Source organism: Carassius auratus, unplaced genomic scaffold (genome assembly GCF_003368295.1).
Source record: "Carassius auratus strain Wakin unplaced genomic scaffold, ASM336829v1 scaf_tig00031048, whole genome shotgun sequence".
In the NCBI taxonomy this organism is placed as follows: Eukaryota; Metazoa; Chordata; class Actinopteri; order Cypriniformes; family Cyprinidae; genus Carassius; species Carassius auratus.
The window spans coordinates 75,949-99,989 of NW_020525891.1; the positions used below are offsets into that span (position 1 = coordinate 75,949).

The 24,041-nt window shown below is 36.8% G+C and overlaps 2 protein-coding genes and 1 long non-coding RNA gene across 3 annotated transcripts; 2 read left to right on the forward strand and 1 right to left on the reverse strand.

Moving 5' to 3' along the window:
• Positions 1-259: 259 nt before the first annotated feature.
• On the reverse strand, positions 260-1,474 carry LOC113080353 (gastrula zinc finger protein XlCGF49.1-like). The gene has a single exon (XM_026252517.1). It carries the CDS (start codon positions 1,472-1,474, stop codon positions 800-802), a length of 675 nt encoding a protein of 224 aa, XP_026108302.1. The 3' UTR covers positions 260-799.
• Positions 1,475-9,756: 8,282 nt separating this feature from the next.
• LOC113080362 (uncharacterized) lies at positions 9,757-10,503 on the forward strand. Its single transcript, XR_003281846.1, has 2 exons — positions 9,757-9,931; positions 10,409-10,503. It is a non-coding gene; the product is annotated as an uncharacterized LOC113080362 (long non-coding RNA).
• Positions 10,504-11,814: 1,311 nt separating this feature from the next.
• Positions 11,815-23,807, forward strand: LOC113080359 (zinc finger protein 239-like). Its single transcript, XM_026252522.1, has 3 exons — positions 11,815-11,896; positions 15,834-16,081; positions 22,547-23,807. The coding sequence occupies exons 2-3, from the start codon at positions 16,033-16,035 to the stop codon at positions 23,356-23,358; spliced, it is 861 nt and encodes a 286-aa protein (XP_026108307.1). The 5' UTR covers positions 11,815-11,896; positions 15,834-16,032; the 3' UTR covers positions 23,359-23,807.
• Positions 23,808-24,041: the final 234 nt, after the last annotated feature.

The window sequence follows — 24,041 nt, forward strand, 5'->3', positions numbered from 1 at the left end:
CCCCATAAAAATGTTAATTAAAAACAAAATAAGAAACGTGTATTTTACAATTACTTAAAAAGGTGCAAACCCCTCACTTCAGGAACTTCGACTGATGACGTCACCAACGCGAGTCAAAACCAACGTTAGATGATCAGGAACGCACCAAATTTTTTAAAACTACGAAACTCTGTCACAAAAATATCTATAACACAACATATCAAACTAAATTAATGTTAAAACAGTTAATGATAGACAGATAATCAGGTGTGAGGGGACATATAGTTTATTAGGTAGATTAAAAAGCTTTATCGAGAAATGTAGTTAAGCCCCAAGGCAATATTTAATGGCTTTTAGATGTAACTAGAATTATCAAATTATTCATTCGTGATGCAAGAAAAATCAGCAGACAACAAAAGTGGCCAATAAAAGTTTGATATTTGAAGCAAACAAAGTAAAAGACAGATCCCTCTATTCATTGACTAACAAGATTGCAAAGCATCTCAAGTGAACAAAAGTGAAGATGGATCAGATGTAAAACATACATGACAGAATATCTTACACCTGTATTTTGTAAAACACACCCTAAAAAATAAAGCATAATAATATAATAATAATATAATTTACATAATGTAACAGTTTTATACAAGAATACAGCTTTAGATATTGTCCTTAGGGAAGGAACTTTGAGTTGATCTAAATCTCACAGAAACTGGTGGTCTTTAAGATGATCTTTATTAGATTATGTTTCTTATAACAGATTAATACGGAAGAGATGCTGTGTAGCACTTGAAAACGCTGGACCTGACCTGGAGATAAGCTACTTAATGTGATTCTTTATTGTATGTCTCTGTAAAGAAGACGTATGACTGAAACTCTGCCCACATGTAGTGCAGTGATACAGTTTCCTTCCAGTGTGAATCCTCTCGTGTGATTTCAGATGTGCTCTCTGACTGAATCTCTTCTCACAGTGTGAACACTTGTAAGGTTTCTCTCCAGTGTGGATCCTCTCGTGCCGTTTCAAATCTTTATCTGTAATAAAAGTCTTCTCACACTCAAAACACATATAATCTTTTACACCAGCGTGTATCTTCTGATGTAGTTTTAAACTCTGCAGTTGAGAAAAACTCTTTCCACAGAAAGAACATGAATGTGGTTTCTCCTTTGAATGAACTTTCAGGTGATTAATCCAGCTTGAAGCCCATGCAAATGTTTTTCTGCACTGATCACATTCATGCAGTTTCTCTTCAGTGTGGATGTTCATGTGCATCTTAAGGTTTGACGATTGAGTGAAACTCTTCCAGCACTGATCACATCTGTATGGTTTCTCTCCAGTGTGGATGTTCATGTGTCTTTTGAGACTCTGTTTGTATGTGAAGCTCTTTCCACACTGAGTGCAGGTGAAACTTTTCTTGACTCTTCTTTTCAGTAAAGTAATACTTTCAGTCTGTGAGAGAGTCTTTTCTCCAGGTTTGACAGATTTTTTCTCCTCCATTAGATCTGAAATTACAGTTAAAAGTAATAATATAAATAAATCATGTGAAGTGAAAGGAGACAACAGCTAGACCAAATTATGATCATTTTGACACATTTTTATATAAAAAAGGTACATTTATCTATATTTAAAAATACAGACACAAATCCAATGTTTGTGTAGTAAGAACTATTCAATGACTAATCAAATCCACAGTTAAAATATTATAAACATAATATTAACATTAATATACTATACTAAGAAAATTATGTAATTAATAACCATTTGAAATGAATTAACTGGCCAATATTTTTCACTCAACACAATTTCCATTCCATTTCTTCCTTTTTAAAGCATTTTTTAATGGCAACAAACAGGAAGTGACATAATTTGAACATCTGATTTTCAGTCCCCTGGAGATAGAAAGTCTCCCCAATATTATTTATTGATTTAATTTATCCCCTTCATTTTTTTTTTTTTTTTTATAAACACCAAATCTGATGAATTGCTGATCTGAAATTGCTTCACTGAAGGTGTGTTGTTGTGGGAGGAGCTTCACTGTAGGAAGAGAAGATCTGCCAAAGTCTTGAGTTAGATTTTCTACTAATTCACATATCAAGTATGCATTTACTTGCTATTTATAGTAAAATATCGAAATACAAATTCACACATGCATTTATGCTTGTCTGTTAGCACTTTAAATTTAATATTTACAAATATTTCAATTTTAAGAATAAAATCTAAAGAGTAAACAGAAGAAAGTTAAGTAACTTTAAAAAATAATTTTTTCCATAATCCCTTTTATTTGAGTTTAAAGTTCTGTTCATTAGTTTTTACCTTTGTTTTGGTTTTCAGTTAACAGTTTAACACAGACTAATGAAATAAAGGCTGTTAGGACATCTGTGTCTGATAGATATCACAATAGTGTCTCTATAGTTTAAGTCTCTTCTAAGAATGAATTGAACTTTAACTGACAGTTTACAGGAGATCAGTAGAATGAATGAGGTGAAAACAGGAGCTATTATCATAAAATAAATAGAGTTGTTCCGATTCCGATACTAGTATCGGAAATATCTCCGATACCACAACAAATTCTGGCATCGGCATCGGCGAGTACATGAACCCATATACCGATCCGATACCATTTTCTTAAAAAAGACATAGTTATGACCGCAAGCTTTGCCTAACCGCTGCACGGTTCTTCTTCGCTGCTCAAAATGCATTGAAAACACAGGAAGTTGTGCTGTGTTGCCACAAGCAACCCCTGTTTAGAGCAGCGAAGAAGAAATGAAAACGCGTTAGCAGCCCTTATCTATATATGACTGGATCACTCATCACATTCTAAACTGCCAAAAGACAGTGAAGCCGCTACTATATTATAGATCAGTGGTTAGCAGTATGTCTCTGTAGTACCGGTAGTTACAGACTCTCGAGTATATTCAGTACCGGCAACTGCGTTCAGTCGCTTCCGTGTAAGTCAAAACGCAGGGCTCCAGACAGTAGCCGAATATATACTAGTGTCTGTGAATATTAAACTGCAAAATACTATTTAAATATTACTCCCGCAAAATCTACATCTCTGTGGGTGACTGGCACAGATGCGCGAGAGCTCGCTGTTTTGTAGTCTCTGCTGTGTGTCATGAGGACACGAACGCATAAACCGTCACTTCATGAGAATTTACCGTTTCATTTGAGAATACTGTCATATCATAAACACAGACACTCAAAGATCTTCATGGCAGCCCATTAAAATAAATGTTTGGTTTACATGAGTAAATTGACAATATATAAAGCTACTGTTGTAGCCTACAGTAATAATAATACATCTCTATAATAATAATAATTATGCCTAGATGGTTGCTTGTTTTTTACTTGTTTTTTACTTTATCTGATTATCTGATTAATAGATCTTTTTTTATATTCCTAGACTTATTTGTTGCAGTTTTTTTATACAGTTATATTGTAAAACTTAAATACCTTTTTTAGTTTGCGGTGTTAGATTTTTGGCTGCATTTGAAGTTCTTTTTTGCATAAGAAAATAAATAATACTGTCAAATTCATGTTAGATAATAAAAATACTGTAATAAATACAGTAGTTCACCATGTATTTGTTCATGTTTTATTGAGGGATCTGTCTGAAGCACACCATAAAAAAATTCTAGCAATTTACACAGGGCTAGTAGTATATACAGCTGTATATACAGATATACACCCAGGTATCGGATCAGTACTCGGTATCGGCCGATACCCTGAGCCCAGGTATCGGAATCGGTATCGGGAAGAGAAAAAGGGTATCGGAACATCTCTAAAAATAAAGATGATTTTCAGCAGCTGATTATATTGATGAGCCTCAGAATATAAACACTCATTAAACACATTCAGGAACAGCAGCAGATCAGCTCACTTTATATGAAATATAATATTCTGAGTGCTTTCCACTAGTAAGACAGAGCTCTATTGAAAGAAAAAAAAAACCCATAAGTGTTAAGGAACGCTAAATAACATTTAAATCGCATTAAGAAATCTTCAATCATATTAACGAATGTACAGAAAACAAACACGGGAAGAATGTTAGCAAAATCGACCATGAATTTAAATGTTTTAAAAAAAAAGTTATATGGCGTTTTAGTGATTGATGAAAAAAGTATCTCGCGGGAGAACAATAAATAACACGTTTACATTAGCACTACTGCAATCATTGCTATAATTGTCACATGCTAAACATCTTACACACGATATATTTTTCTCCTCATGTAAAGTTACTCATTATCAAAAAGTTAGAATCATAGAAATTATATTAATTAGGTTATTTCATTACATTTTAATAACCCAAAAAAACAGGTGCGAGCAAAGAGACGCGCTTACCCATTGTAGCTTCGCTTGTTTTCTGACGAACTACGGTGGACACACAGGGACAAAATAACAAGTGTATGCAATATTTTAACCACCAGGGGAGCACTCAAACACCATTTCGTTTAGTTTAAAGCCTAATTTCATGGATTTAAACACTGGATTATAATATATATTATCTTTTTGATTACGTTACATCAACAAATTAACAACGATGAAATTTGCAGCTATCACAACATCGTTTATTTTTATCCAGGCTTTAACAGCTTAGAGACGTACTGCAGATGAACAAGCACTCTTAAAAACACATCTTTTATATGTAAACGCAGACATCAGATAGACATCTCCGAGATGTACATGTGTGATTAGGGTGAGTGCTTTACTGTCAGGTGCTGGAGTTGAAATATGGTTGAAATAAGGTCCGTTGTGGTTTCAACGTTGAAACAACGTTGATTCAACGTTTAAAGCTGAATGGTTGAAAAACATCCAGCACATGACCAACTTTCTATGTTGAAATATGGTTGAAATAATGTCAGTTGTGGTTTCAACGTTGACACAACGTTGATTCAACGTTTAAAGCTGAATGGTTGAAAAACATCCAGCACATGACCAACTTTCAATGTTGAAATATGGTTGAAATAATGTCAGTTGTGGTTTCAACGTTGAAACAACGTTGATTCAACGTTTAAAGATGAACTGTTGAAAAACTTCCAACACATGACCAACTTTTAACATTGAAATATGGTTGAAATAAGGTCAGTTGTTTTAATGAAACAACGTTAAAAATGTTTAATGCTAAATGGTAGAAAAAGGTTAACAAACATTTAAATTATTTATATTAAATTATTTAAATTAATTAATTTATTATTTTAATAGCATTTTAAAATATTTTAGTCATGATACCTATTCTAAAATCTAAAGGTATATGTTAAATATGATCATCATTAACAACAATAAAACTAAATACATTTCGCTGCTTTATCACACTGAAACAACTCCCATTGGTAGTTTTATTTTATTACTTCTATCATGATTGGTTAATCTGGCTGTCATTCAGGAAACTGGACAATGAATCGGTTCGCGCCTTTCTACATTTAAAAATATGACCGTTATTGTCGTCTTTCTGTGAGTGAGGCGGCTAACTGTGAGCTGTTGCTCGTTATAACTGACTGCTCGGTCGGTCCCGAATTATTTCATATTTGCCTGTACATTTTTTATTTATTTTGAGCGAATTTGAGTCGTGACATGTCAATGGAGAACAAAAACTGTGAACAAAAGAAGGGTCAGGTGTTCTGCGAGGTCCTGAAAACATCCTGGCAAAATGAGGTAAGAAAATCGCTAACGTTATCTTTATTATCTTTTGAAAATAGTAAAGTATTACCAGAGTTTACAAATGGGTAGTTTAAAGGCCATGTAACCTGCAGATAAATAAATACCCGTGTGTCTATTTTTGCATTGCTTTATCACAGCTGATCAAGTTAGATGCTCAGCTAATGTGTTGCTGGTAAGTTATGTGTTAATGTCTGTCTTTTAGAGATTTTCCAATATTTTCCTGATATGAATCCCATGCATTAGGTGTGTTATATATGTTTGTATTCTTATAATAGTTTCAAAGTGTTTTCTGAAACATATAAGTGCAAATGTCAGTATTTAAATAATATAATTTTAATGAATTAATGAAAATGAATAAATAAAAAAAAGGATTGTTTAAAGCCATGGTTCTCAAAGTGTCAGGCCCCCTCTAGTTGTTATTCAGGTGAATCACTAAATTAAACTAATTAATGTTAATACATTTTAACTTAATCTATGAGTAATTTTTTTTTGCACATTTAAGTATGTTACAGTTAAAGTACAGTACAGTTTTGTAACTTTTGTTACATAATTACATTTAAAATTACATTTTAATTTGAACTTCTTTTTTCATTTACCTGTGTGTGTAAGCACAGTTTAGTGTTAATGTTCAAACTGTATTTACCATGGTGAAGTGTCTGACAACAATTAATATTCTTATTAAAATAAAACTGCCTAATTTTTTAGCTGTAGAGCTGTAGCTGAATAGTTTGGCCTACTACGCTGCTGAAATGTAATGTTGGTCATTATGGTGCAACTTAATATTTAATAACAAATATTTTCTGAAGTGGTACTTGGTATAACAAGTTTGAGAACCAGTGGTTTAAAGAAATGGTATAATATGAAATCCTGCTTTTTAAGAACTTTTCAGTAAACCATTCCTTCTTTCCCCTTGTCGAGTCATCAAGGATCCAGTTTATTCTTGAAACATTGGTAAGAAATTTTTCTTCTGCTACATTGCACTGTCACTTCTGCTAGAGATGCTTTGACCTTTTGTGATAGGTTTTGATTGTGCTTAGTTTAATAAAAATGTACTGAATTTGATTTGACTTGTTTTACTACACTGTATTGCTAGTGTTCTGATTAAAACAGTGCAACTGGGGGCTCTGAAAACACTGCTTGTGAATAATTTGTTAATATTGTACATTTTCATCTGAATACATTAAATAGGTGTTTAATGAATAGTGTTGTCCACTTTGTTTCCAACCTCACTGTTACTGAACTGTAAAGTGAAAATATTGTGTGATTTATTTTGCATTCAGTTTTCAGTTAAATATATTTCACAATATCAAAGTTATTGTGAAACATTGTGAACATACCTAAACTCACTGGTTAAATCTTATGTGCCCTCCAGAAGTTTGCGCTCTGCAAGTGAACGACGCCTTGTGGTGCCATCCCAAAGAGGTTCGAAATCACTCTCAAGGACCTTTTCCTGGACTGTGTCCAGCTGGTGGAATGACCTCCCAATCTCAATCCGAACTGCTGAGTCTTTACTCATTTTGAAGAAACATCTTAAGACTCATCTTTTTCACCAGAACTTAACCAACTAATGCTAGCACTTTTCCTTCTTTTCTTGTCTTTCAAATTAAAAAAAAAAAAAAAAAAAAAAACCTGGCTATGCGTTCTGTACTAGACTGACTGAATCTTGTCATGGCACTTGTATACTGTTGTTGTTCTCTTGTACACCTGACTGCTTCTGTTGTTCTCATTTGTAAGTCGCTTTGGATAAAATCGTCTGTTAAATAATTAAATGTAAATGTTTCTACAGGATGGTACAGAAAGTGCACAAATGGGAGAGAGTGGAGGGGACGGTGTCAGAAAGGACCTAGCGCTGGGACACTTTCAAGGATCACCCGAAGCACAACCACACTGTATACACTAAGGCTGCTGGTTCTAACATTTTAGAGTGTCCTGCGGTAGAAATCTCATTCTGCATTCCCCACGGTAAAGAAGACACAGTCTGGGGGGGTTCCCATTAGAAATCAACTGGTGGAAGGTTCCCTGCTCGTACTGTGCAACACATTTTCACTGCACAAATGAGACACATTACTAAAAAAAAATTTCACAGAAACTGTAGTTTTCCACCAAAATAAAAGATCCACTGGTTTCAGTCATAAAGGTACAAGGGTTTGTCTTGTAAGTGCTGCAAAAAATATGCATTTATGTGCCAAATTATTTTACAAAAACCTTTAAATATTATTGTATTTGGATTGTTCTACTACATGTTTTTAGCATTACCTCCATGCATACTCTGCATAATAAAGTGTGGGATTATTTTCATCTGTTTTATACAGTATGTTTCCAAAATTAAACTGCTGTTTGACAATTTTGAGCATGTGGTAGTTTATTGAAGTTGTTTGTAAAGCCATTGCTGCCAGTCATTAGATTTTTAGCCTTGCATGTACTGTGTTGATCTAAATGCCTACTAGGATCTAGGTGTATTTATACACGGTGCAAGGTACGACGGCGAAACAACGTCGTGTTATCAACGTTGATTAACTTTTCAAAATCAACACCTCATTCAGCTTTCATCCCAGGGCTGCAGCATGACCCTATTTCACCCATAATGCAGGTAAGACGGTGAAACAGCGTCGCGTATTCAACGGTGAATCCACGTCGTGATTTCAACGTTGATCCAATTTGCAAAATCGAAAGGTTATTTAACGTTGATTCAACGTCGGGATTTCAGCGGTGAATCAGCGTCATGATTTTAACCGTGCATCAACGTCACGATTTCAACGGTGAATCAACGTCGTGATTTCAACGTTGATCCAATTTGCAAAATCGAAAGGTTATTCAACGTTGATTCAACCATGGTACCTGACATTGTTTATTTCATTTTTGTTTACGTAATTTCTTAATGTTTTGAAATGCCAAATGCATCTCCAATTATACGATTACCCTGGAGACGAAGCACCAGATGGGACCCTGGGAATCCTGTATAGGATGAATACTGGTTTACATTTCTGAAGATTTATGATTTATTTATTTTTTTGTTCAGAGTAACAAAAATAATGAACACCCCACCCTTTTTACATGTCCATATATCATTTTTAAGGACAATAGCTAACATGACTGACAAAAATCTAGAGAAAGTGGAATGTTTTAAATATCTCGGGATATGGTTTGACAAAAAGCTAAAATGGAAAATACATAATGAGAATGTTGTTAAAAAATTTAAAAGAATACTAAATGTAATACGATGTCTGAGAGGTAGAGAGTGGGGAGCAAGTAGGACTTCATTGAAAGCAGTATATATTGGTTTAATTAGGTCAGTTATTGATTATGGATGTACAATTTACCAGGATGCATCAAGAACATTATTAAAAAGGTTGGATGTGATTCAAAGTCAGGCGTTGAGACTCTGTTGTGGTGCTTTTAAAACAACTCCAGTAGCAGCATTACAAGTAGAGATGAATGAGATGCCTTTGGATATTAGAAGAAATCAGATAGCATTAACGTATTGGGCAAATCTAAAAGGGCATAAAGAAAGTCATCCGACTCAGAAGGTGTTACAACCTTGTCAAGAAAAGAAAGACGACTGAGTGAGAGCTTTGGTTGGGTAATAGGTGATGCAGTCAATGAGATAGGGATAGGAGATATGACGATAAGCCCCATTGTGCCTTTATCCAATGTTCCTCCTTGGCTATTAGGGGAATTAAAGGTAGATATGCACCTTTTAGAGTTTAAAAAAACAGAGTAGTATTGACAGGAGTGAAATTAGTAGATACCTAGGGGAGAAGTATTCAATGTTTATTAAGATATAAACAGATGCATCAAAAACAGATGATAATCGAGTAGGAGCTGCATTTATTATACCAGAATTAAATGTTATGTTAAACAACAGAGTAAATGATAAATTGTCAGTGTTTACAGGAGAAATGTTGGCCATTCTCTTAGCACTTGAGTGGGTAGAAAATAGTAAAACAAGGAAAGTGTTGATTGGATCAGATTCAAGCAGTGCATTAAATAGTTTTAAGAACATGCAGTCGGACGTGAGGCAGGACATTATGTTGGAAATAGCCCAAACTGTTTACAGAATTAAAAGAGTAGGAGTAATAGTAAAATTCATGGATTCCAGCTCATATAGGGGTAGGCGGAAATGAGTTGGCAGACAAATATGCAAAAAATGCAACCAAAAAAACAGAGATAGATATGGTAATAAATTATAGTAAGGCGGAGGTTAAAAGTATAATCAAAGAAGAAATGAGGAAGAAGTGGCAGGAAAAGTGGAATATGGAAACAAAAGCGAGAATGTACTACAATATCCAGAAGAAGGTATGGGGAATGAGAGAAAATAATAGGAATAAAAAAGAAGAGGACATTATATCGAGAATGAGATTTGGACATACTGGTTTAAATAGTACGCTTAAAATAATAGGGAAACATGAAAGTGGGATGTGTGAGGTCTGTAATATTAGTGAAACCATAGAACATGTAATTTTTAATTGTGATAGGTATAAGGAGGAAAGGTTGAGGCTGAAAGAAAGGTTAAGTAAAGAAAAAATTAGATTTGAAATGAATGAAATTTTACAACTGAATTCAGGGCATGTGGGGTTTAGTGCAATATTTGATTATTTGAATAAAACAGGGCTCATTAGGAAGATATGAATTTAGTTGTCTTAAAATATTGGAGTTAATAATATGTGAATGGTAAGGTATTAAAATTAATATTTTTATTAGATATTAGATATTTATGATTTTTTTTTTTTTTTTTTTATATATTTATCTATTTATCTATTTCTTTATTTAAAGAGTAGTGAGTGAAGGCTATTAGGATCCACACTCCATTTCAGAAGGTGGCGGTAATGCACACTTAAAAGTTGTTTGCCAACCGCCAATTTAAAAAAGAAGAAGAAGAAGAAGAAGACTGCACAACCATAGACATATATATTATATGATGTCTATGTGCACAACAGCAAGGTATGGGCTAGTTGCATATCTCCGCCATCTTGGATTTCCGGTCTTGCGAGTGTGTGCGTAGATATTTCCGGTTGTGCTTATAGTCAGTGCAGAGAACCGGAGAAGTCCAAATATTAACTTCTATATGTTTACAGGATTTATAATATCACTTCATATGCAAATAAGATATACACTGCTATTATCACTATACTACAAATGTTAACTGAGCCAGTGGATTTGAAACTTGTGTATGTTTGGGTCTGGTGAATGAATTAAATACACTTATGTTCTCTACTGTTCACGAAATGAAAGTTGAACTCATGGTGTGTATACACAGCTATATAATGTATTTTATCTTACCAAATATGTAAATGTACAAATTACTTATTTCTCGAAAATGTTTGCATTATTATTAATATATATTTTTTTTATATTAAATATTTACCTCGTGAGACGTGGGCTGCGATTTATCTTCAGAAGTATCCATTTCTCAATTGTACACATACATCAGTCTGTTTCATCGTTATTTTCACAACATATTTTATTATTTTACACAGTAAAAAATATGTGACTAATTTTAATATCTGTTTAATCTGATAATTAATGCAAAACAATAACAACATACATGGCTACTCATAGACAATGATTTATGCTGCAGATCTTTCACAAAACAAATAAACAGATAAAAACACACATGAATGCAAACAGCAATCTTTTATTTAATGCAAACATACCATAATTATATTACGTTTAATTGTACAGTTAGTTATAAATTATGTTATCAAATAAAGTTAATAAAACATGCTTTATCAGAAATCTCTGTGCGTCGTTTGACAGTCAGAAACATGTACTATCTTACATAACAGAACAAAACCAGCTCTTCGAAAATGAAAAGTATTGCATATTTGAGAGGTTTGTATTTGAAAGAAGAAATCCCTGTGGACCTGACCTGACGCTGATCCGCATAATCAACAGAATAATAAAGCAATCTCCACGTTGTATCTTGATTAATTTCCACACAGAGGTACGCAAAATATAGGGAGACTGTTTCCCCATGTTTTTGATATACCATTATCGGCTGTTAAATTTGAAAATCATTAATTATATACATCTAGCCAAGTTTCGTTTGTAAGTTTCCCTTACAGTCAATGCGAGCGTCGCAAGACCGGAAATAAGTACGCACACACTTGCGTCGCTGAAGCTCACCGGCGCCATCTTGTGCACCTAGCCCATTGTAGGTGGCGCTATACATTTAGATTGTTATGCGCCAAAAAACTCAAGAAGAAGATGGCGTCGTGACTATTCCTCATTCAGTAGCGCGCGTGTGTTTGGTCTTCTGAGGTAAGTTGGTCAGTTCAGACAATTCGCTTATTTGTAAAGATATGAAACACTCCGTTTGTTTTTATCAACATCATATGAGGTTATTTCTATATAGCTTTCCTTAAACACATGTGCCTGTTCTGGCGTCTGCAGACTGATTAAGTTGAAAGGAACATTACAGTTCACTAAAGTCATGCAGACATGAACGATTTCGTGTTTTTTTATAATTATTTTTTTACAGGTATAATACATTTTTAGAGTTATAACGTTAGCGTTATTGAATGTGGAACGTTCATCATTGATCTGCGATTGCGTGCTTAATATTGTTATGCATATATTATCGTATTATCGTGCTTAGAACATCTAAATGCTGACATATTTATTATAATGTAGCTTTGCAGCACGCTTTGTTTCTATTTTTTCTGTTGAGATGCTTGTGCATTTTTTCCGCCCAAATTATCATGGATTAAACTCGTTGCTTTCTTTTTTGGGGGGTGGGCCTTTATCACTCTACATTTTACAATTTTTTTCCCATTTTTATTTTTATAATGGAATCTCTTTTGTACCTGATTTTACAAGCATAAGCATGGAAAAATAAATCACAAAAACAATAATAATTAAAAAAAACCATCAACATTATTTAAACAAAAGATAAAAATAAAATCAGTGCCATTATTTATACTTCTATATTCTTTAATCCTCTCTAACTGTATTTAGTTACCAATTTTAGTACACTTGAACCCGTCTTTCATACACCAGCACATTGAAGTGTTCTTACAAGTGGTGACTTTTTATTTTTAAAATACAGAGACCGTGTGTTAAAAGCACATTTCAAGTTCATATTCACAGTGTCCCAAAATTGCACATTTGAGTACAGTTCGTTGATCTTAAGTTGTTAAGTGTTTAAGTATTTAAGGTAAGTATCTTTGGCCCGGTTTCATACTAGTTTAAGCCTCGTCTGTGAAACCAGGGAATTAAGTTTTAACTTTGATCTTTAAGTTTAAGCAGTACTATAGAATCGTTTTTAGCATATTAAATACTAAATTAGCACACAAAAATCGACCACACCATTGTGCCTTGTCTTCATTGGCAACACGCACAATTTGTGTTGATTACAAGTGATGTCTCAGGTAGCGGAGAGTGCAGGTGGCGAATGCAAGTATTATTGTAATCTTTTAACTTATCTTCACCACTTGGCTATTGTTGTAAAATGTTGAGAGATTAATAATAATAATAATAAAAATGTTGGATGTGACATGACTGTTTACATCTGGTACCTTCATGTGCTTTCTTTGATCGGATAGGTATCCTTATCCAATCATGAAAAGAAAGAGTGTAATACTCTCCGAAACACTTTCCGGACTGATTTAAATCTGATTGCTTAAACCACTTCGGGAAGTGGTCTGGTTCCAGACAAAACTGGACAAGTGTAAATTCATCTGGTTGTAAAACCAAGTATGTAAATTGGAAATGTTAAAATAAACATGTTAGAACTTGGTATAATGCTATGATATGTTATATTTTGATATGACAGTGCTAATACAAACCATATCACAGCGGATGAGTATCTGAATATCTCTTCAGTAAACTAACGTGCAAACTACTGCAAATATTGTTCTGTTGTGCAAATGTACTGCTATTGTGACAGTACAAGATATACCTGTTTATTTCTGTTTGTTTCATTCTTTTTTTTTAATACTTACATTCCTTATATTTATTTTGTTGTTGTTGTTTTTTACATTTAAGCTTTTTTGTCTAGCCTATATATTAATGATAGAGCAGGTAAATGAAGGAATAAAATATGCAAATAAAATTAATAAAAATATAAAAGAGGCAAAATGGAAATATATTTATAAATATAAGTATGCAAGTTTGTAATTAATTTACTTAACCCTTTAGGTGCCAGATGTTTTTTCCCAAAACTTTCAATTTTGACATCTTAATTTCAAAAGGCTATATCTTAAAAGTAATAAAAGATAGAGACTTTTCTGTAAATTATAGAAATATTAAGGATGACCCAAAGTTTATGTAGGGATTACAATTTCCCATCTAATTTGCATATTGTGACGTCATATAGTGGCGGCCATCTTGGATTATAAAATTTTCATGAAAAGTCATGTTTAAATGATAAAATGCAGCACTCCTTTCCCCCAAAATGTCCCTCACCTTCTGTATGCTATATTGCACAATACTGAATGCTTAGGTAAATAGGAAGTAGTAAACAAACTGTGTAAATCATTACTAATAAATGGTAGAAACAAACCGAATGCATGTAGCGGTTGGCCTTTTGCTGTAGAGATTTTCAATTTATTACATACAGCAGGCACTCTGATTCCATGTATGAGGCACATATATATTATTCATATGACACACAAACACAAGTAGACAAGACCGGTTTAGTTCAAAAGCTATTCCCCGTGTCACATCGCCTCTGCTCCTGCTACGAGCAGTGCGGCCAGATCTGCCTCACGTGCGTGCCGAGAGTGCAAAGCTCAGACTACTGTCATTGTCATTGTGACTCCCCACCCTGCCTCCGCATTGCCTCCTAATTAGGGATGCACCGAATCCAGGATTCGGATTTGGCCGAATACTGGGCTTTTTGACGGGATTCGGTTTCGGCCGAATCTTAGGTTTTTTTTTTCACCGAACCGAACCCTAGGCTTGCGCTACGCTGGTCGATGTCAGGTGGCCGTTGATTGCGTGAAGGTGTTTACATGAGGAGGAACAAGGCCGGACAGTTCGCTCCAAACTAAACTGTTCAGGAATCTTGAGCGGATGGAACGATTTATACCGTAGCAATACAGAGCCAGCCAGTCACATCGGGTGCTGACGGAGATAGATTGGAGATAAACGTTTTTTAACGTTTTTAACTTAAAAAGCCTTTGATTCCTCTTAGAGAGGATCCTCTTCAGTGGTGGAAGACAAACCAGCAGTGATTTCCACTGCTGGCAAAAATCTACCTCTGTGCCCAGTGAAAGACTTCTCAGTACTGCTGGGGACATTCGTTCCCACACTCGCAACTGGCTGTCACCTGTTAATGCAGAGCGTCTTGTTGTTTTTTAAATGAAACTCTCATTTCATGTGAAAGATTAGTGGTTTTACGTTAATTTAATTATGATGCAGGAGGTGTGTGTGATCTTCCGTAATATTTTTCGTAATATTTGGCTACTGTTCTAATCGTAGCCTATCCTACAGTTTTAAACGAAAACTAAACAGCCTCCTAATGTTTATTGAGTTAATGTTCAATAACATTAATTTCAGTTAAGTCACCAAACATATTCTGATTTTTAAAAAGAAAAACACTTTTCTTTTCTGCACTTTTAATGAAAGGTTTTAGTTGTTTACTTGGGTAAGCATAAGCTTGGTAATTGTCAAAGTTATTCTCACTTCTCCTCCTGGCATAATGTTGCCTATTCTTTTTTTTTTTTTTTTTTACAGATAAAATAAAATGAAAAATACATTGCTGTGGACGTTGTTTACTTCATTAATGTGTTTTACTGTTTTAATGGAATAAGGATGCGAGTAGGATTCTGTATTCGGTTTCGGATTCGGACTAATCTTAAACAGTGGATTCGGTATTAGGCCGAACCCCAAAAATATGGATTCGGTGCATCCCTACTCCTAACTGTCCTTGAATACTTCGACCTCGTCTAACATACCGAGTGGCATTAGACAAAGTCTCCACTACAAATACTGTTGCCGCTATTGCACACGGTCAGAGAACAAAGCTACATGTCTTGCATGGTAAAAATCTCCATCCTCATTCCCCACAAGACTAACATGGCTGCTAACTTCGCGATGAACACTCCGACCCCAGGAAACATTGTTCGAGTAAACTTGACCGTGGCGTCTAGAGGGTTAAGTTATGTTGTTAAATAGCTACATAGATACACATAAATACTTAAAATATGTGAATTAGTGTAAAGTGTAAAAGTGATTTATTATTTTATTTTGACAGATCTGCTCCTCTTACTGTACAGCGATCACAATCACACCTTCAGTGAAACTCCTCCCTCAACAAATCACACCTTCAGTGAAGCTCCTCCCACTGCAGTTCATCATTAAATGCTGGAATTTACCCATCAACCCACAAGTGAAGAGAAGCATCAAATCATCAGGAAGAAGTGAGACCGAGTTTATTGAAGAACAGAGAGAACATGAGAGATCCAGAACCCTGCAGAATCAAACACACTGAAGAACAAAAAGGTTGCTGTTTATTCTTCATCCTTCATCATGTTATAAAGTAGTTTGTCAGATTTTTTATTTTTAATAATACAAAAAAATCTATAGAGAGATCTGGGTAATAATATAGCTAAAGCAGCAAATTATAAGGGCACATTCTATAAACTTCTGGAGTTGAATTAATATATTTAATATTAAAAAAATAGTGTAATAATTAAGCACACACTGTTAATTATTTCCCTGTATTTTTAAACTAAGTTACTGGCAGCATGGTTGCCAGAAACTTTTACAGCAATGTACTGTGATGAAACCTTACAGTATGTAGAATGGTATACTGTATAACCATAATACAGTGACAGAATGGAGAAAAACCTTGTGGGAAACCAGGCTCAGTCGGGGGGCCAGTTCTCCTCTGACCAGACGAAACCAGCTGTTTCCTGTGGTCTTGTCCCGGTGGTTGTCTTAGACAAGGTCTTTACAGAGGATCTGTATCTGGGGCTTATTATAAAGTTGTCGTAGTTACTCCAAAAGGTAATTTAAAGTCATTGTTGTGTAAAGCATCAAACAGACATTACAAACATTTTGTTTCAGCAAGAAATATTTAGTTTGATAAAATGTATTACATATACTCTTTTGGACCACAAGGGTGAGGCAGATTATCACCATCAGACCGATTGGTGTGTGACATCAAAGTACTGCAAGACCTATTGAGAGCAGATAGCTCCTTTTTCTTTTAGTTCGTTCTCACTGGACTTTAATGTCATACACCGATCGGTCTGCATGCAGCGGCGATTCAAATCCAATGCACCTATGGCTAATGGTTCAACATGCCATATGATTGACCCAATTTGTAAAAAATGTGCATTAAGAAATTCTTCAGTACTTATCCTGCTTGATATGTCTGCTGCTTTTGACACGGTTAACCACCAGATCCTCCGATCAACCCTACTGGCAAAAGGCATCTCAGGAAACACACTTAAATGATTTGAGTATTACCTATCAGATAGGTCCTTCAAAGTATCTTGGAGAGGTGAGGTGTCCAAGTCACAACATCTAACTACTGGGGTGCCTCAGGGCTCAGTTCTTGGACCACTTCTCTTCTGTGTCTACATGGCATCATTAGGTTCTGTCATTCAGAAACATGGCTTTTCATACCATTGCTATGTTAATGACACTCAACTCTACCTCTCAATCCATCCTGATGATCCGACGGTAGCTATTCGCATCTCAGCTTGTCTAACAGACATTTCTTGCTGGATGATGGACCATCACCTTCAGCTCAACCTTGCCAAAACAGAACTTTTTGTGATTCCAGCAAACCCATCGTTTCATCACAATTTTACCATCAAGTTAGGCACATCAACCATAACTCCTTCAAAAACAGCTAGAAGCCTTGGAGTTATGATTGATGATCATCTGACTTTCACAGTGCTAAAACTGTCCGATCCTGCAGATTTGCTTTATTCAACATCAAGAAGATCAAGCCCTTTCTTTCGGAACATGCTGCACAACTACTTGTTCAAGCTCTTGTTCTGTCCAGGCTGCACTATTGCAATGCCCTCTTGGCAGGTCTTCCAGCCAGTTCTATCAAACCTTTACAATTAATACAGAACGCGGCAGCAAAGATTATTTTTAATGAGCCAAAAAGAATACACGTCACACCTCTGTTTATCAATTTGCACTGGCTTCCAATAGCTGCTCGCATAAAATTCAAGGCATTGATGTTTGCCTACAAAACTACCACTGGCTCTGCACCCATTTACCAAAATTTGTTACTTCAGACTTATGTGCCTCTAGAAGCTTACGTCTTACGTACCACGCCCCCCCCCCCCCCCCCCCCAAGCGCCACATACCCCCCCATTTCTGGAGAGGAAGTCGGCCACAGCCATCTGAACACCCGGCCTGTGGATCACCTTGAACTTAGCTGTAGAGCCAGTCTTGTCAATTTGGGGACGCATCTGTCCATGCCCTAAGTGAAAGCCCAGATACTTTACTTCCACACGCCCAATTGCACACTTCTTTGGGTTGGCCGTGAGTCCAGCCCACCTCAGCGATCTCAGGACAGCACTCAGATGCTGCATATGCTGCTGCCAATCATTACTAAATATAATGATATCATCTAGGGTAGGCAGCTGCATATGCAGCATGGGGCCGCAGAATGTTATCCATGATGAACTGCTCCAGCACCACGAGGTTGATGAGGTGTTCCATGTCACTTCCATCACGCCATCGCGAAGGGCCGACCGGATTGCCCCAGGTCCAGGGAACGGAACCGCAAATCTGCTCTAGCTCATGTATGCAGCATTTTTGTTAGATCATATTTAAAATGCAGTAGTTTTCACTCATTTTTGAATGAAAATGGCACAAAGCCTTATTTTGTTATGAATATATTATATTTATTTTGTGTTATTTATTTTATTTTATTTATTTATTTTTGGCTTGTTAAATGTTAATCTTGGAGCTGCATTCTATATTAATTGTTGAGGTTTGATAGAACTGGCCGGAAGACTGGCCAAGAGAGCATTGCAATAGTCCAGTCTGGACAAAAAAAGTGTTTGTACAAGGGGTTGTGTAACATGTTCCAAAAGAAAGGGCCTGATTTTCCTAATGCTGTGTAAAACAGATCTACACAACAGGGCAGTTTTAGCAATGTGGTCTGAGAAATTCAGCTGATCATTAATCATAACGCCAGGATTTCGGGCTGTTTTTGAATGAGTTATTATTTATGTGCCTAACTGGATGATAAAATTGTGATGAAGAGATGGGTTTGTTGAAACCACAAAGAGTTCAGTCTTGGCAAGGTTGAGTTGATTGTGATGGTGATGGTCCTTCATCCAGTAAGAAATGTCTGTTAGACATGCTGAGATACGAGCTGCTATAGTCAGATCATCAGGAAAGCAGTGATATGAAGAGCCATGTTTCTTAATAACGGAGACTAGTGATGCCATGTAGAATGAGAAGAGAAGTGGTCCAAGAACTGAGCCCTGAGGCATCTCAGTAGATATAGTTTGCGACATGGACAACTCTCCCCTCCAAGATACCTTGACAAACCTCTCTGAGAAGAATCATCCATATTGTGCCAGAACACCCACCACACACAAGCTTATTGGTGGAGAGGAGAGAGAGAGAGTAAAGAAGCCAATCAGTATATGGCAATGATAAAGAGGCCATGATGATGGATTAAGGCCATTGGGAGTATTTGGCCAGGATGCTTGGGGTTACACCCCTACACTTTTTTTGAAGGACATCCTGGGATTTTTAATGACCACAGAGAGTCAGGACCTCGATTTAGTGGCTAAATTTTTCTTGAAAATAATTTTCTCATGCCTTAAGATAGCTTAACTGTAACTCTACACCCTTGCCTCATACTGATGGCTAACTTTGTGAAGTAAGATTATCTGTTTGGATCCCTTGACGTGATTGGTTATTGAATTTTGTTATGTAACAATAAAAGAGCTGTTTCACACCTAAATTTCTGTGACTGCCTTTGGGGAAAAATAGAATCAGAATCAGAATGAGCTTTATTGCCAGGTATGTTCACACATACGAGGAATTTGTTTTCGTGACAGAAGCTCCGCAGTGCAAAATAACAGCGACAGAACAAAAAACACAATAAGGAATAAAAAATACAAATAGGTGGGTAAGGAATGACAATATACAAATGACAATGTATGGCAGGTATATTACAATGAGCATTTATATATGTACATGTATATTATGTGCAAAAAAATTAAGTGTACGCTAAGTATGTGTGTTAGATAAATAAGTGTATGTGTATACACTTACACATGTAAAAGTCGTATGTGTATAAATAGTGTAGTGTGTTCCACAGTTATTATCAGCCGTTCATAAGATGTCCTGTGTCTGGTTGTTCTAGTGCTCAGTGCTCTGTAGCGTCGACCAGATGGCAACAGTTCAAAGAGGGAGTGTGCTGGATGTGAGGGGTCCAGAGTGATTTTGACAGCCCTTTTGCTCACTCTGGAAAAGTACAGTTCTTGAATAGATGGGAGGGTTGTACCGATGATTCGCTCAACAGTCCGGACTACCCTCTGTAGTCTTCTGAGGTCAGATTTAGAAGCTGAGCTGAACCAGACAGTTACTGAAGTGCAGAGGATGGATTCGATGATGGTGGAGTAGAACTGTTTCAGCAGCTCCTGTGGCAGGTTAAACTTCCTCAGCTGGCGAAGGAAGTACAACCTCTGCTGGGCCTTTTTCACAATGGAGTCAATGTGAATGTCCCACTTCAGGTCCTGAGAGATAGTGGTGCCCAGGAACCTGAATGAATCCACTGCAGTCACAGGGCTGTTCATGATGGTGAGTGGGGGGAGTGCAGGGGGGTTTCTCCTGAAGTCCACGATCATCTCCACTGTTCTGAGCGTGTTAAGCTCCAGGTTGTTGAGAGTGCACCAGACAGCCAGCTCTTTAACCTCCTGTCTGTAAGCAGACTCGTCACCATCCTGAATGAGGCCGATGAGTGTGGTGTCATCTGCAAACTTGAGGAGCTTGACAGAGGGGTCCTTAGATGTGCAATCGTTGTTGTACAGGGAGAAGAGCAGTGGGGAGAGAACACCGCCCTGGGGAGCTCCGGTGCTGATTGTACGGGTGCTGGATGTGTATTTTCTCAGCCTCACTAGCTGCTGCCTGTCTGTCAGAAAGCTGTTGATCCACTGACAGACGGAGGTGGGCACGGAGAGCTGATTTAGTTTGGGCAGGAGGAGGTTTGGGATGATCGTGTTGAAGGCCGAGCTGAAGTCCACAAACAGGATCCTCACATAAGTCCCCGGTCTGTCTAGGTGTTGTAGCACATAATGCAGTCCAATGTTTACTGCATCGTCCACAGACCTGTTTGCTCTGTAGGCAAACTGAAGAGGATCTAGCAAGGGTCCAGTGATGTCTTTCAGGTGGGCCAGCACCAGTTTTTCAAATGACTTCATGACTACAGACGTTAGAGCCACAGGCCTGTAGTCATTTAGTCCTGTAATTTTGGATTTCTTTGGGATGGGGATGATGGTGAAGCGTTTGAAGCATGAAGGGACTTCGCACAGTTCCAGCGATCTGTTGAAGATCTGTGTGAAGATGGGGGCCAGCTGGTCAGCACAGGATTTCAGACAGGCTGGTGTAACACAATCTGGGCCTGGTGCTTTTTTCCTTCGCACCGCATCCTCGCTTATATGAATTGCAGGTGTGGGGGAGAGGGGGTATGCAGGAGGTGTGAATGGTGAGAGCGCTTGATTGGAGAGGTGTTCAGTGCAGGTTGCAGGAGTTGTGAGTGGTGTGAACGGTTGTTTGGAGAGGCATTCAGGGTTGGTTGCAGGAGTTGTGAATGGTTAGAGCGGTTGATTGGAGAGGTGATCATGATGGGTTGCAGGAGTTGTGAATGGTGTAAATGGTTGTGTGGGGAGGCGTTCAGGGCAGCTGATGGGTGTTCTTTCAAACCTGCAGTAAAACTCGTTCAGATCGTCTGCCAGTCGTTGATTCTCTACAGTGCTGGGGGGTGGTGTCTTGTTATTGGTGATCTTCTTTAGACTTTTCCACACTGATGCGGAGTCGTTTGAAGTGAACTGAGTCCTTATTTTTTCTGAATAATTCCTCTTTGCCACTTTGATCTCCTTTTCCAGTGTGTATTTAGCCTGTTTATGCAGGACATTGTCCCCCTTCACGTAAGCATCTTCTTTGGCCTGACGGAGCTGTCTGAGTTTTGCAGTGAACCACGGTTTGTCATTATTGTAAATTAGTTGAGTCTTTGTAGGAATACACATATCCTCACAGAAACTGATATATGATGTTACGGTCTCTGTCAGTTCATCCAGATCGGTGGCAGCAGCTTCAAAAACACTCCAATCAGTGAGGTCAAAACAAGATTGTAAATCCTGCTCTGCTTCATTAGTCCATCTTTTTACAGTCCTTGATACAGGTTTAGCTGATTTTAGTTTCTGCCTGTAGGTCGGTATAAGATGAACCAGAAGGTGATCAGAACGTCCCAAAGCTGCTCCTGGAACAGAGTGAAATGCATCCTTTATTGTTGTGTAACAGTGATCCAATATATTACTGTCTCTTGTGGGACAAGTAACATGCTGTCTGCAGAGCACGTCACGGAGGCAGCCATCCTGTATCGGCGCCAGTGAGACAAGACAGCGATACAGTTTTGAGGGGAAAATACTCAGCAATGGTGTTGATTAATTGATAGTCACATGGTTTGTCTAAAAGCATATTAAAAACCCCACATAGACAAATAAACAGCATAAAAAATAGATTTTAACTACAGAGGGACTTTGTTATAAAGCTTCAAGTAGTTTCTCAGATTTTGATTTGTTGTAATAGAAAAAAATATATAGATCTGTGCAATAATATAGTTGGAGCAGTAAATCATATGAGCGCTTTCTATGAACTTGTGGAGTTGTGTTATAGACATAAGAGGAAGATCAATGTACCTAATTAATGGAAAGTCTCTGTGATTTACTGAACATTAAACATTTTACTTAATTTCAGAGTTGACGGAAGAGAATGAAGAACTGTGTGAAGAGGAGAAACAACATGTCAAAACTGAAGAAAAACATTTGGATTGCTCTCAAACCAGACAGAAAGATTTAAAGAAAATAAGAGATGAGAAATCATTCACCTGCCCTCAGTGTGGAAAAACATTTTTGTGGGCTTCAGCCCTGAAGAGTCACCTGAGAGTTCATTCAAAGGAGAAACCACATTCATGTCCTATATGTGGAAATAGTTTTTCACTACTGAAGAATTTAAAAGCTCATCAGAAGATACACACTGGTGTGAGAGATCATATGTGCTTTGAGTGTGAGAAGACTTTTATTACAGCTTCACATTTAAAACGACACCAGAGGATCCACACTGGAGAGAAACCTTACAAGTGTTCACACTGTGACAAGAGATTCAGTCAGTCAGGAGACCTGAAATCACATGAGAGGATTCACACCGGAGAGAGACCCTACATGTGTAATCAGTGTGGTACGAGTTTCAAACTAAAAGCTCAAATTAAGGTGCACATGGGAGTTCACACTGGAGAGAAACCGTTCACATGTGATCAGTGCGGGAAGAGTTTTGCACAATCAGCAAAGCTGAAGAAACACATGAGGATCCACACTGGGGAAAAACTGCATGAATGTGATCAATGCGGAAAAAACATTTTTGTGGTATTCAGGACTGAGGAGTCACCTGAATGCCCATTTAAAGGAGAAACCTCATTCATGTTCTTTGTGTGGAAAGAAATTTTCACATCTGCAGAATTTAAAACATCATCAGAAGAGACACATGGCTGTAAAAGAATATATGTGCTTTGAGTGTGAAAAGACTTTTGTTACATCTACAGAATTGAAACGGCACGAGATGATCCACACTGGAGAGAAACCTTACATGTGTACACACTGTGACCAGAGATTCAATCACTCAGAAACACTGAAAAGACATGAGAAGATCCACACTGGAGAGAAACCTTACACATGTGATCAGTGTGGGAAGAGTTTTAGACATAAAGATCATCTTAAGGTGCACATAAGGGTTCATACGGGAGAGAAACCATATCACTGCACTGCATGTGAGAAAAGTTTCGCTCAATCAAGTTCTTTACACAAGCATACGAAAAAAAATTCACAGTAAATAGATTATCTTCAGATCTACCATTTTCAGGTCTGACACCACATCATTACCAAACATGACAAAATAATGTGTTGGTCTATCCATTTGTATGTGTACAATAAAAATAAAAATCATCTGTTGTTTTCACAGTTAATGAAGTTTTGTGTTCAAGACAATTCAGATCAACTCAGTTAACTCAATTTTTTTTTTCATTTTTATATATTTTACTTTGTGATATGTAATTATATTCTCTGTGGTCGTATCAGTTTTAAATAATGTGCCATTTTCTATTCTGCAAATGTATCACTTCTTGTTTGTTTGCTTTTATGAAGGAAAGTAGTTTTTTTTTTTTTTTTTTTACAAACTTTTCTTGTTCAGGAAGCTGAAG

Bases quoted from the DNA above. Each gene is read 5' to 3' on its own strand.
- LOC113080359 (XM_026252522.1), top strand. From the start codon at position 16,033: ATGAGAGATCCAGAACCCTGCAGAATCAAACACACTGAAGAACAAAAA. The intron at 16,082-22,546 runs GTTGCTGTTTAT...ACTTAATTTCAG, and splicing joins ACACACTGAAGAACAAAAAG to AGTTGACGGAAGAGAATGAA.
- LOC113080353 (XM_026252517.1), bottom strand. From the start codon at position 1,474: ATGGAGGAGAAAAAATCTGTCAAACCTGGAGAAAAGACTCTCTCACAG.